The 14,771-nt window shown below is 43.4% G+C and overlaps 1 protein-coding gene across 1 annotated transcript in view; it reads right to left on the reverse strand.

The window, feature by feature from the left end:
• LOC147733535 (treslin-like) overlaps positions 1 to 14,771 on the reverse strand; it is a 542,019-nt gene that overhangs the window by 356,802 nt on the left and 170,446 nt on the right. Inside the window, exon 10 of the mRNA XM_086956935.1 lies at positions 9,526 to 9,619. Coding sequence (XP_086813061.1) covers positions 9,526 to 9,619 — 94 coding nt within the window. The remainder of the gene's footprint in view (positions 1 to 9,525; positions 9,620 to 14,771) is intronic.

A 14,771-nucleotide genomic window follows, 5' to 3' on the forward strand; every position in this document is an offset into this window, starting at 1 on the left:
AGCCTAGACGACATTTCTTCCAATTCAGAACAAACTGTGGGCAGGATTCACACAAGGTACAAACTGTTTTGTTATCTTACTGTCTAGAGGTAATGGCTAGAGGACTCGCTAGATAGTAAATATGTTGTTTTGTTTCATTCCAAATAGTGCTCATGGACTAGATCTAATCTGCCCTGACGAGAATTCTGCAAGTTGTGAATCAGGATTCGAAACGCGTCGGCACTTTTTTCTCCTTTGTTTGGCCGGTTGGCCATTGCCATTGATTGTATCTGTAATTGATTGTACGTTCCTGAAACTCAATTGATTAGGTGGTATTCAGGTTTCCGGGAGGTTAAATATTATTATAAACGATGTTTTCTCCCCGGGTTCCCAAATGTTAGGAGGAGCCCTTGTTTCACAAATGTCAAAAGTTTTTTGGTCCATGTACTCAATGTGATGTTTGTATATGTCAATAAGTCACTGTTTTTCTAATTTTTCACCACTTGTTCGGTTCACTGCACATTTGTATTGATTTCTTTTGAATGTTTATGGCTCAGACATGAGGTCGATAGTGATCTTAGTTCTGTTTATCGTGAATTCTCTTTTTTTAAACTGAGTACTAAATTGACAAAAATAAAATGTTTGGTGTAAACTAACAAACTGTGGTTTACTCGTACATGAATTAGTATGTACTTTAAGTAGTTTGGAGGCATAGGCAAACTTTCTATTTTCCATATTGTGAGGCCCTGCCTACCCTCTTTCCCATTGGGCCCAGCCACCTCTGTGTGTTTTAAGCTACTACTGCTAGGCATTTTGTAAAAACCCTTGGTGCTGTAGTTACCCCGAAGTTGAGAAATTTGAATTGATAGTGGTGATCTTCTATTGTGCACCTGAGGTATTTCCTGTGAGCTGAATGTATAGGGATGTGAAAGTATGCATCTTTGAGGTCTAATGTAGCAAGGAGGTCGCCTTGCTGGAGTAGTGGGAGTACTTATTGTAGAGTGATAATATGGAAATGCTCTGAGAGTATGTATTGGTTCAGAGGTCTGAGGTCCAATATTGGTCTGAGGGATCCGTCCTTTTGGGGAATGAGGAAGTATAGAGAGTGTATTCTGTCCCTCCATACTGGCTCTATGGCACCCTTTTCCAGCATGGATAGCACCTCTTGTAACAGCGTGATGTGTTTTTTGGACATTGGGCAGAGTTTGGGGGTATGTTGGGTGGAGTAGAAGTGAGTTCCAGGCAGTAACCATACTGGATAATTTGTCTCACCCACCTGTCTGTCATAATGGCATTCAAGACTGGTAGGAATTGTGTTATTCTGACTGACTGAAATTAAGTGGTCTGGAGGGAGTGTGAACAAGTCACTGTTTGTTGGCGGTGGAGGCTCTGGTGCTATTACCACCACGTCCTCTGCCCTTGTTATTGTTCCCTCTATAACCTCCTCTGTTGGAGCCCTTATTAAAGGTGCCTTGTGTAGTACTTTTAAATGATGAAGAGGTTTGGGATGTGTTGCCTCTGCCTGAGCCTCGAAAAGAGGAGCGACAAAAGGAGCTCCTAGACTGTTGAAATTGAAGTGCACCCATGTACTTAGCAGTGTCAGTATCTTTTTTCATCTTTTCTAAGATGGTATCAACTGCAGGGCCAAACAAGAAATCCTGGTTAATGGGTTGATTGTGTATGGTAGATTGCACCTCATTTTTAAAACAAGAGCTGCGGAGCCAGGCATGCCGGCGTAGCAACACACTAGTGTTGACAGACCTAGCGGCTGTATTAGCTGCATCAAGGGCGCATTTTATGGATGCGTTAGTGATGAATTTCCCTTCCTGTATTAGGTCAATAGCTTTTGTTTTATAGGGTTCTGGTAGGCGTTGTAATAATCCCTCCAGTTCATCATAGTGTGCTCAGTCATAGCGGGTTAGGAGAGCTTGTGTATTGGCAATTCTCCAGGTATTTGCTGCCTGAGAGGCCACTATTTTCCCTGAGGCTTCTAAGATTTGACTCTTTGTCAAGAGGGGGGGCATCACCTGTTGCAAATTTGCCCTTTTCTAGCATTAGAAACAACTAGAGTGTCTAGTGGTAACTGAGACCTGATATAAGAGGGGTCTGTAGGGGCTGGTTTATATTTCTTTTCAATTCTTGGATTGAGGACACGCGCTCTGGCTGGGTCTTTAAAGAGGTCTGGTGCATGCTTTAGTACTCCCTTTAGCATAGGGAGTATATGTACACTTTTCTATGATGTTGGGAAGGTGTTAAATAGGAAATCCTCCTCAACAGGGTCAGTGTGCATGCTTACGCCAGGATACTGAGCTGCTCTGTCAACTAACTGGTTAAAGGCAACAGTGTCGTCAGTAGGAGATGGCTTTGAGGGGTATGTCGATGGATCGGGTATGGGTTGTGTATCTTATCATCAGGGTCATTCTGATCGTCCCATGTGTGATTTTGGTTTCCTTGATCATCAGGGTCTATAAAATCCTGTTGAGGGTCTTCACCCATGTCTTCTCCCTCATCATAGTGTGAAGGTGTACGAGAATATGGAACATAAGGCATGTTAGGAGAGAAAGGAGGAGGTGTGAAAGGTCTAGAAGGGGATGTCCCAAAGTCCTTTTTCTTAGGAGGAACAGGAGAAGGAGGCTCAGTGTTCGGTCTTCTCTTGTTCTTATTGTAAACTGCTATACGTCCTGTATCAGGTTCTATATACAGTCTATTTTGGTCTGGGCTCACTAGATCAGGCTGAAAGAGCTCTTCTTCCACTCTCCGTGGCTTCGGCGCCGATGTTCTTGGATTGGTCGCTTGCTTGTTTTTATTTTTCTGTTGAGCTTTTGTTGGCTCGACGTCCTTTGTCGGCTCGGCGGCTCTTTTTGGTTCGATGGCCTTGTTAGACTTGACGACCTTCCGTTTGACGGACTTTTTCGGGTCGACAACCTTTTTCGGCTAGATGTGTTTTTTCGGCTCGACGACTTTTTTCGGTTCGACCGCCTTTTTCGGTTCGACGGCCTTCTTCGGCTAGGTGACAGTCTTCAGATCGACGACTTTATTTGGGTCGATTCCCTTTGATGACCTATTTCGGGTCAACTGTTTTCTTTGGATCGACAACCGTCTTTGGGTCGACAGTTTTTTTTTGGATCGATGACCACCTTCGGATCGACGGTCTTTGTTGGATAGACGACCTTCTTTGGCTCGACGGCCTTTTTTGGATCGACGACTTTAACGTCGGCGCCCGTTCTCGGCTCTGCGGCCGTTTTTGAGTCGACGGCCTTTTTGCTAAGTGTTTTGCTCGGTACCGGAAGGCTTGGGTATGGTCTTAGGAGCAGAGCCAGAAGGCGGGGCTTCTGAAGCGTGTTTCGGTCACGGCAGAGGCTTTTAGGCGATGCTTTGACCAGAGCCTTGTCTGGTGGTGGAGGCAAATGGTACTCACGGTTTGCCCCGGTGGGATGTGGTCATCAGAGTCCGACTGGTCTTCTACTGTGACTAGTTCTAGGTCGGAGTCCGCTGCCTCTGGGAGTTCACGTTTGTCGTCGAAAATGTTTTCCTGTTCAGGTGCCTGTCGCTGCATCTCTTGTCGAGCAGCTCTTCGGTTCCGGATAGTTTTCTACGACCGGATCTGAGCACAAGCTGGATAGTTTTCTTCGTTGTGCTCGGGAGATAGGCACCTGTTGCATACTATATGCTTGTCGCTATGCGGAAACTTGGATCGACATTGTGGGCATCTTTTGAACGGGGTCCTTTCCATCGGCAGGAGGCCCACGTGGCGTCGAAAATGCCCAACGGCCCACGTCGACTACCAGAGATAGATGGAAAGAGTAGTCGAGTCGAGGGATACCGAGCGGAAACAATACCGTCGAAAGTATTAGGTTTTTGGCCTTAGAAAGTTGGAAAACTTTGGTCCCGAAGTTGGAGTTGTCGAAGTGCATCCGAACCCAATGGCGGAGAAAAACAATCTGAAGATGGAGAAGATGACCATGCGCACTGTAGTCCAGGGGAGGAGTCACCTATCTCGTGATACTTCGAAGACTCTTCCAAGACAACAAGGTGCAAACATCCGGACCCAACACTAGGCGGCGATCTATGCTAAGATATGAATTCAGCAGCCCACATGCCTCGAACATAGCTATTTAGGAATGCTGTCTTTAGGGTTAAAAACATCAACTCCGTCTTGTGCACTGGCCCAAACGGTTCTGTCATCAGTTGTGCGAGTACTGTGTTTGGGTTCCACATTGGCGTCAGCGCTAGCCTTGGTGGTGCCACTCTTTGATCCTGCCAGGAATCCTTTCACTACCGAGGAATATGAAGAGACCCTTGCCTGTTGTTCCTCTGGTGCATGAGACTATGGTGGCCAAGTGGAACTTTAGTGGTGCACAGGGCAAACCACTGTCTAGCAAGTGGGTGAGGTATGTTGGGACCATACCGGGTTATGTCCTCGTCTCTAGTTGTCCTTCACCAGTGGATTTATCTAATCCACTTGGCCTTGTAGAACTTCCTAGTGCTTGGCTTTCTAGCCTCTTTGAGGATTTCCATTGTCCTGAGGGCAGTTAGAGGTGTTAAACTGAAGGTATTCATGAGCCATTCTGCTAGATTGGGTGTGGCTGGTTCTGGGTGAGATACTCTTCTGTTTTACACAGTTAACAGGCCCTGTGTTGCTTAGACATGGCATTTTGTCCAGAGGAGAAGTCATACTGATCAATCTGGTCCACTGCGGAACGATGAGACAAGTGGCGGCCCTGGCTGTTAGGCCGTGTCCACTACCTTTGGGATCAGAGGAATCAGTGAGAAGGCGTATGCACTTCTCTCTGACCAGTCTATCGACAGGGAATTTCCCTTGGCCTCGCAGTTGAGAATCTGGACGCAAAGTCTTTGCATTGTGCGTTTTCTGGACTTTCGAATAGGTCTATGCTTGGTGTGCCCCAGCGTCTGAACATGCTATCCAGTACTTCTTGCTTTATCGACTCTTCATGGAACTTGTTTCCTTGTGTGCTCAATCTGTCTGCCTCTGTGCTCTATTTCCCTGGGAGGTGTATTGTTACTAGGGCCAGGTTCCTTTGGATTGCCCATTTTTATATCTCATGCACTAGTCTCGACTTGTGAGAATTAATTTGTTCATCCCTACTAGTTGAGGTAGAATATTATCTTTGTGTTGTCCATCTGGATAAGCAGTGTTTGTACGTTCAAGCGCGCCTGGAATGCTTTCAGCCCTAGGAAAACAGTCCTTAGTTCCCAGGTAGTGTATGTGCTTCACGGTCTCCAGAGTCCTCTGACCTTGAGATTGTCCATGTGAAGCTGTGGGATGCGTCCATTGTTATGGTTACCTTGGGAGCTGCTCTTATGTAGTATATCCCTATCCTCGTTTTGTAGGGTTCCAACATTCTATTTCCTTCTGAACCCTTGGAATCACAACCACTAGATCCTCCCAGCTCTCCATAGCTTGTGACCATCCATTGCAAAGCCATTCCTGTATGGGTTGCATGTTTAGTCTCACATGAGATATGAGGGGAATGCATGATGCAGTCATGCCTATCAATTTCATGACAGTTCACACTATCAGAGACTGCCATTTCTAGTAGAGGCAAGTCTGCTCTGCTGTTGCCGTCTTTAGGACCAAATATGCATGTGCTGTTCTTGGGTCCAGTGTTGTCCCCAGAAATGCCTTCACCTGCTCTGGGAGTGGTGATGATTTCTTGTGGCTTAAGGTGAATCCGAGATATTGCAGCATAGTGATGATTCATTTCCTTGTGGCATTTTTTGGTCCTGTTTGCCTTAACGAGACACTCATCCAGGTATGGTTAGACCTGTATTACCTGCCTTCTCAGGTGAGCTTGCACCGTCGCTAAGCATTTAGTAAACACCCTTGATGCCTAAAGGTAGCACTCTGAAATGGTGGTGTAAATTGTACAGGATGATTCTAAGGGACATCTTGTGTCTCTGGTTCATTGGTATCTGTAGGATTATTTTAGGACTAGGGTAGCCAAGTAATAATTTTGAAATGTTGAATTTGCTTGAACTTGTTTAGGTATCTAAGGTCTAGAATATGTCTCCATGACACGTCTTGCTGAGTATACTCATTCAATGATACAAAAGATATTCAACCATTACAAGAATTATACACTCTTTTCCTTATATATTCTTTCAAAGAACACTGACGGCCCACGTTCTTATTTGTATGCTGGGTCAGTCCTGTAGGTCGTCCACATATGTATTCATTTATCACCCAGTTTAATATCCAAAACCGATATGCGGTTATGCTTAGATTGGTGTTTTTTGTAACTAATCTTTTCCATTTCTTGAGGTCTCCTTTTGAGAAAAATTGAACCTGTTTCAGCCTGTTGAGTTTCTGGCCTCACAAGGCGAGTGTAACATGTACGAACTATGCTATACCAACCCTTGAGAAGTGCGTACGTCAATCTATTAATAGCGGCAAAGAAATCCCTGCTAAAATTATCCTGTATTTCTTAAAGGATGACAGTCTAAGAAAATGGCCCAGTCTTTTGCTGGCCAAGGTGCAAAAACTGAGGCCTAAGTAGTTTGATCAGTCAGTCGTCCATGTGGGTTGATATCTCCACCAAAGATGCTCCCTTCCTTTTAATAGATGTGTCTCGAACTGTGTTTTTGTATTCCTTCTGGCGTGGGTGTGGAGGAACTTAAGCAGTGGTCTGATTGTTCTATGCAGTAACCGTGTCTTATTATATTTAAGATCCAATTGTCTGAAATGACTGACCTTCAATCTTGGAGGAATTGTGGAGGCTGTGGGCCGGAGTCTATCTTGCTTGGTCCCATTTTGTGGGTTGCCCTCTCTGTGAGAAGCTGGCTCTGTATACACTATACCAAAGTAAGGTAGATTGTGCACAGAAATCAGGGAGTCTCCAGAGGTATAACAGAGGTTCAATTAGGTAAATACTAACAGCTCTTTTTGTGGTAGTGAGGGCAAGAAGTTCGTGTTATCCAGGGGGTGTGTTAAGCATTTATTGTACTCACTCAATCAAGACTGATAGCACACACACAGAGACTGAATTCAGACCAACTAGGTAAGTATAAAAAAGGTAAAATTATGATTTATTTTTAGACCCAATAAGGACTTGGCACAAGTAAGAAAAATATACTCTCAAAGGCAAGACTTTACAAGAAAATGCAGTTGTGATTCAATTTGCAATCATTACAGGTTTGCATTGGCTTTTAAAACAGTTTAAATTACACAGTAATTACTTTTGGAATACTTTTAGATTACGACAACTATTCGGGGGTGGTAAGCCTAGATACCACACAGGGGATCTTAGGATACAAGCGAAGTAAGATTTTTTAGGGATTGCAGTGTAGTTACTTTTTCTTTCATACAAAGTTCAGCTCTCGACATTTCTGGGAACAAACCATCATAACATTGGTTCCTATGGGAAAAAGTGTTAATGGTTTCTCAGGTAAGTAAACAATATAGGATTGTGAGTTTTGGGGGTTAGGACTAAGATCTACCAAGGTCTAGGAAGGTACTCAAACTTCACCACAAGCGGCACTGGAGCAGCCGGGTGCAGGAGCCCAACGTTAGCCAATGGGCCATCGGTCAGGGACTGCTTACGAACAGGCCACTCAGTTGTGGGATTAAGGTCGGTACTGCAGGGGCCAACAATCAGCACAGGAGCTGCACCACCAGCAGCACAGGGGAGGCTGAATGCAGTGTTCCAAGGAGACTTATATCACAAACACCCATGAGTCTACAATGTCTTTTAAATACATTCCAAATATATTGCAACAAAAAAGGCCTTGAGATTAACACTAATAAAACAAAGTACATGGCTATAAACCCACACAAACCCTTTAGGGGAAAAAATATTTTTAACGGCCAAAAATTGGAACATGTTCAGAATTTTACTTATTTGGGTGTTTCTTTGGATGCTAATCTTTCGTGGAAAACACAGATAGAAAAAAGTAAAATAACCCTAACTCAAAACATGTTACCAATTAAGAAAAGGCACGGAAATAGCCTTAGCAAAGCAGTTTCACCAGTTTAGAGGTTTTTAAGTTTAAAGCACAATCAGCTGAATTATGGGGACCCATGTGCGATAAAGTTTTTACTGCTAGTGAAATCAACTTTTATAGAGCTTTGCTAAGGGTACCTGTTCGGACACCACTAATACCACTCATTTTAGGTCTGAATATGAAATGTACCGATCACCATGCGATTCTGAGTGCTCTGGGTTAGACTCTGGTCAACCCCTGAGTTGTTAGATTACAAGAAAGGCCTAAAGGAAATAATGGATTTGGATAATTGTAATGGTATCGCATGGCTTAAACATGTTAGAACTTGGTTAATTAAGATTGGTCTAGCGCATTTCTGGGATGACCCGTTGATATGAACTAGAACCTCAAGAAAAGTACTAAAATCATCATACTGGGCACATATGGAACATAGCATGTTAAATGAAAGAGTGACTGGATCATTAACAAGCAAATTCTCAGGTAAGTAAACAATATAGGATTGTGAGTTTTGGGGGTTAAAATATGGTGCTTACTATGAATGTTTTCTAGATGAAGTATATCCTCCACTTGCTATAACACTATATATGAAATATAGATATGGTATTTTGATGATAAATTCAAGTGTAGCAAGGTGGACAAATGATAGAAATGATTCCTGCACTTTATGCTCAGGCGAGAGTAAGGAGGATGATTTGGAAATATTTTTATTTTGTCCGGCATATGCTGCTCCCAGAAAAAGATGGATCTTACCACTTTGTTTAAACATAGGTGTAAGATCGTACAAAGAGGCAGGAAGGATTTTGAAAACCGATACTAGTCAGGTCATTATCTTTGGTATTAGTAGTTTTTTGTTAGCTACAAATGTTATAAGAATTAAATTTGGCCTGAAATGTTAGATTCCTCCCCAAATGTTATATGCTTATTATTTATTACATGCCTTTTTAAACTATTTAACTAAGGTTTTTAATGAGATGATACTTGCCCCCATAAATGTCTTCATGTAACTGCACTATATTTTATTTTTTATTTGATGTATGATAATTGGCAATAATGTCATCCATGTTTTGATGTATATGTATGTGTCTTTTTTTATGCATCTTTTATGGTACTGACGTATCGAAATAAAGATTAAAGAAGAAAAATGCCCTAATTTTCTTAAAAAGCTTTTCTAAATGTAAGGCTATTTTTTACATGCAAAGACTCAGAGATATGTAACCGCATCAATGTAAATAGTACCTTCCTGCATATCTCACTGTGGATTCTAAAGGATATCAACTTCATCCTACCCATGCGTGAAGGTTGGATCCCAACTGTAAAAGATTTTGTGGGCTTAAAAGCAGAAAGGACCAGAGGATTATTCTGTGTCATCTTAGCACTGAGACTCTTAACAAGAGTCAAAGTATTTGATGCAGGGTGGTGACAGGCATTACAGGTGACATTGACTGATGAGGGTGATATTTTTCAAAGAAAAATCAGTAAATTAAAAAAAAATTCATCTCACAAAAGAACATTATATGAAAGAACAACCCAGCATGGCAAAACATGTATATCAAAATCAACATTAATCTCAGTGATTAGCTATACCTTGAATTGCTTCTTTCTTCGGGGGAGGAGGAGGAACAACAATCGGCACTTGAAGTTTTTCAACGACAACAGCAAGGTATGAGTGAGAACTCTCCTGTGTAAGTAATGAGACATGGCTTGATGTAAAAACATATTTCCAAATTTACAGTCTAACAATGAGGCACATAAAACACGTTTTAACATTTGTCTTCACATTCAAATAGCATCAACAATTTCCACCACACTACATGACCTGTAACCTGTTAAAAATGCCACGTCACTTAAAACATGCACAAACTGGTCATGGTTTCTAAAACCACATTGGTAGTCATGCAATGCTGTTACAATAAGCCACTATGAAATTACATGATCAGAGTCTCACTCTAGAAACACTAATGTGAAAAGCATATTACCTCCCTTGAGAAACAGATTCCCAGTTTTTTTTTTAACTGCGATCATGCAATATATCGTAGACAAGAGCGGAAATTGCACCATAATCCCACTGATAAAGGGGGTCATTACGCTCTTGTACAACTATACAAACTTTCTACTGGCCTAGCTAAATCGACTTTTTACAAAGGAAAAGTAAGTTTGGCAGAGCATTTCTCCAAGGAACTCTTTAAAGTAGTTAAATAACTAATTCAGCCTTTAATTCCTGGCCTTACTATCCCCTCATAAGAGTTTTGCGAAAGACTGGCCCGTCATACTAGGTGTACTCGTTATAGCATCTCTTGCACAGACTGAGTGAGATTTGAACGAAGTAGATCATTCAACTAGATAAAGGGGACACGCTGCCTCTCTCCCGCAAGACTTGAATGCGGTTTATTACTTGTGGTACTGTCACGAGCCTGATAACTTTCTCAGGCACTGCACCGGACTGGTGTAAATTTTCCATGTGTAAGAATCATTTGACACACCTGATGAACTTGTGGGACAAGGCGCCAACACAACGAAAACACATGTTGGAAGTGGGCAGAGGACCAAAAAAGGTTGAATATGACCAACAATGAAAATCAACATCCGATTTATTTATCCATAATTGTGTAGATAATTTTTGTGTGCTTAAGACTGTGTTACAAACTTGCTATTGGCCTAGATAAATCGACTTTTTACAGACAAAAAAAAAAGATTGGCAGGAAATTCTTATAAAGAACTCTTTAAACTAGTTAAAGAATTCTCAGCCCTTAATTCTTGACCTTACTGACCCCTCACAAGAGTTCTGCGATAGACTGGCCAATAATTTCAGAAACAAAATCCTTAACATTTACTTTGACTTTCCTGCTTCTGCGAAGCACAATCTCGAATGGTCATTACCACCATTTCCCCTCGGTGCTCTCGCTTTCTCCTATTTCGACGCATAAAACTAAGGAGCTCCTTATGGAAAGGGAAGACCACTCGGTCCCCCCGAACGTATGGATGGGTGCCCCGATCCCCCCGGGAAACCATTTTGGGCGGGGGGCGTGGTTCGGCTGGTATGCCCAAAGCGGCGTAGCCGGAGCACGCCCTTCCCTCCTAGAAGGGGACCCGCCCGGAAGACCGCGCCCAGTGGGCGTACCTGAGGAGGGTCCCCGCCCTCTCGCAGACTGATAAATCGAGCGGGAATCCTAAGAAGCGTCCTCTTGTTCCAGTGCTCAGAAGGCTGCACCACTCGTTGCTCGTGAGCCCTCGACGGAACAAGCGGCAATTTTGAGAACTTGTAATCTTGTTGTTTCTTTTTCAGTCTCAGGAGTGTGAAGGATCTGGGACCTCGTCGTTCGACTTGAGCGGAGTAAACGAAGCTATGGCCGGCAAAAAAGCGGGAAAGAGCTCCGAGCTGGAGAAGGTACTGCGCACCTTGTCGAATCGAATGGCGATCATGGACCGAAAACTGGGTAAAGTTGATTCGATCGGTCGAGGTTTGGCCGAGGTTAAAAAGCAGTTAGCGGCCCAGAACAACCCCTCGGGCCGTCCTAAGAAGGTGATAGGCCCGGCCATGCCAGGAGTCGGCCCTGAGGGTAGGGGGAAGCGTATTAAGAAGAGGGCGGTCTCCGGGGAGGACCCGGTTCCGGAGGTGCCCCCAGCTGCCCCCATCACACCGGCGGACAGCCCGGTACCGAGTCCGGACATAGGTTTACCAATTAGCGTGTTGTAATTACCCCGGTTAATGATGATCAGATGCCCCCAGAACTGGCCCTCCAGTTAGCGGCAGTGTTGCCCTGGCTTAAAAAGAAAGCAGGGGGGGCAGTGGCTGCGGGGGATCCAGCCGAGGAGGCTAGATTAATAATCGAGCAGTTACGGCAGTCGAGAGAAGCCGGGACGGCGAATGTTCCTTCTATTTCCCCAAAGGTGGCGCCAGGAATGACTACGGTTGGCCGGGAAAAGACAGCAGACACGGCGGTTGAACCCGGTAAGAACTCATTGCCAATGGTGGGGGAAAGTTCAGTGCCTTCAAGGCGCGAGAGGGTGGCCCAGCACATCCCTGCGGCCACGAAGGAAATGATATGGGGGACAAGTATGTTAATATGTTTTCATTATTGACCAACCATCGTGAGATGGAATACGCAAAGACTCAGAAAGATTTATGGCACCCCAGTGTATGGCGGGCCAAGATGGCGGAATTTAGGGTCGACGAGACCGTAGCGAACTGGGTGAAGGCCTTCTCTATATTTACAGCAGTAATGGGGGAATGTAAGCCTGAAGTGTTGCCCGAGCTATCCTGTTACCAGAATAGGATCATGGATTTTTATAACATGTACGGGGGGAATGAGTGGAAAGGATATGACATGCAATTCCGAAAGGCTAAAGAGTTTGATGTAACTTTGACATGGGATTGCCTCGACACTATCGTGGTATAAGCAGCTCCTGCCTGGATCAGCAGGTACGTCCTTGCCGGGCGGGAGCGGGCCTGGAACTGTTCAGCAAAGGCCTGCGCAGCCCTTTCGAGCAAGTGCCGGTGGGGAATCACACCCCAAGACCGGCGGAAATGGGGGCAAGCGCGGGGTTTGCTGGGGTTTCAACAGAGGTAACTGTAACAGGCCCCAGGGAACATGTAGGTTCCGGCATGCTTGTGCGGGCTGTGGGAACTCCTCACACTCGGAGAGTAGCTGTAGATCCAAGAGTGGTGGTTCGGGAGGAAAGGGGGGGTCCAAGCAAGAGTGAGGTGATGCTTGGGAAGCAATCGTCTTCGCCCGTTGACATAATGGCTTTGACTCCCTGGTTGAATAAATACCCTGATCATGTATCCGCCGGGATTTAGCATAAAACTAAGGAGCTCCTTATGAATCTTATGTCAGGGTCTCCAGTGGACCCTTGTCCACCTACAATCCTACAGGTAAGCTCCGGTTTGTACTGCTAAGACTCTACATGGTGAGCTCAACTATGACCTAGATAAAGGGATTTTTCTGCAGTCCTGGAAGGCAAAGCAACAGTAATTCCCCTTTATAAACAACAACAACCCTGGCACAAGTGAGATGGGGTGATAATGGGGCTTTAACGGAGCTGATTCACATTGAAAAAGGAGTTAGACATGGGGGTGTATTAGCACCTACCTGTTCACCCTGTTTGTTAATTAGGTTATTAGTTTTTTGAGCAGGGATGTTTGTGATGCTCCGAAAATATGTGCTCTCCTACTTGCGGATGATACTCTGCTTATATCAAAGTCACTGCAAGAGCTCCAGCAGCTGTTAAATGATTTTTAGGCATTCTGTCTGCAACGGGGTTTGGAGCTTAATAGCTCCGAAACAAAATGTATGCTCTTTTCATCAAGTTTAAAGACAAAATGTAAGAAGCATCTGTATGTGGGTGGTGTCCCCCTAGTACTAGTGACATAGTTTGACTATCTTGGCACAAGATTTACACAGAATATGAGCTGGTTCCCACAACTGGAAAGTGTGTGATTATCCTTAATTCATCAAACGGTGAATATAGTTATGATCCATAGCAAACCATTTCCAGAAAACTGGCACCAGCGTTAGAGATATATAACGTCAAAGCCCTAGGTGCAGCCCTATATGGTACAGAGGTGTGCGGCTGTAGCGATCTGTCAGGAACTGAACAAGAATTATTTTAATCCCAATTGAATCTTCCGGTGTCCACCCCATCGATTCTGCTCAATTTAGATCTAGGTCAGAAAAGAATAGCACTTAAAATTGTTCCAAGAAACCTTATGTTTTGGCATCAGCTATGGTCTACTGCAGGACTTGCTTCCTACAGGGTGGGTCTTCGTGAACTAATGATACCAACTTGTGTGGACAAGATTCCTCGGATGTGTGCAGTTAAGACTTTGCTACATAGATTAGGATTAGATGTATACTGGAGTCAACCGGAAACTCCTAGTCAGATCAACAAACACAGTCTCAAAGTTGCATTCAAGGGCACCGTTGAGACTGATTTGATAATTAATTGTAAGGGTTCACTCTTGATTGCTTTTATTAATTTTAAACAGTCATTGTCATTTGAGGCCACAATAGACTAAATCGAACCCCCATTAGCAAGGAAACTATACCTACAGTTTAGGTATGGCTGCCTACCTGTAAAATAATTTTAAAAGAAAATGGGGCAAAGTATGCGAGAGGGTTGAAGGAAATTGCCCCTGTTGCCAAGGGATACTTGAGTCACTTGAACACGTTTTATTTTTTTACACCTTGTACTGCCATTCTCAAACTAAATGGATAGTCCATCGGCGCAGAAATTTGTGGGTAAGAAAGTGCAAGCAGACCTATAGAATACTGCAGTCAAAGACAACGTGCATGATTGTATTCTGTACAACTAAGTTTTTAAGTACTCCACTGTTAGTTCCTAGGTTGTGCCATACCTGTATGGTTTCTGCTAAAGTCATATCGTGTGCCGCGTGTCACTAAGTGAAAACTGCTTTTTTCATTTTTTAACTCCTTTTATATGTTTTATCGTTATTAGTGTATTTTAAGATGACGTTTTTAATTACAAACAATGATGTATTAGAAATTGTTACACCTGGTTGCAATTCAAACAATCTACAATGATGTACTCTGATCACTTTAATATGCTGCTACTGCAAATGGTTATTTATAATGCCATGTCCTATTTGCATTTTGTGTCTGTAAGTGTTCCATTTTATGGTGTACTTTTATGATCTATAGTGATCGAAATAAAGTGTTTTGTATATGTTGTCCATATGTTAATGATACACAGATTAGTGTTTCTATCTCTGGCAATCTGCCCTCTGCAACAATTAAGTTAAATCACTGCATTAACAGTATAAACATCTGAATGAAAGAAGACTTTAAAAAAATCAATGTGGACAAAACTGA

This window comes from Lissotriton vulgaris, chromosome 2_1 (genome assembly GCF_964263255.1).
Source record: "Lissotriton vulgaris chromosome 2_1, aLisVul1.2, whole genome shotgun sequence".
NCBI classification, from domain to species: Eukaryota; Metazoa; Chordata; class Amphibia; order Caudata; family Salamandridae; genus Lissotriton; species Lissotriton vulgaris.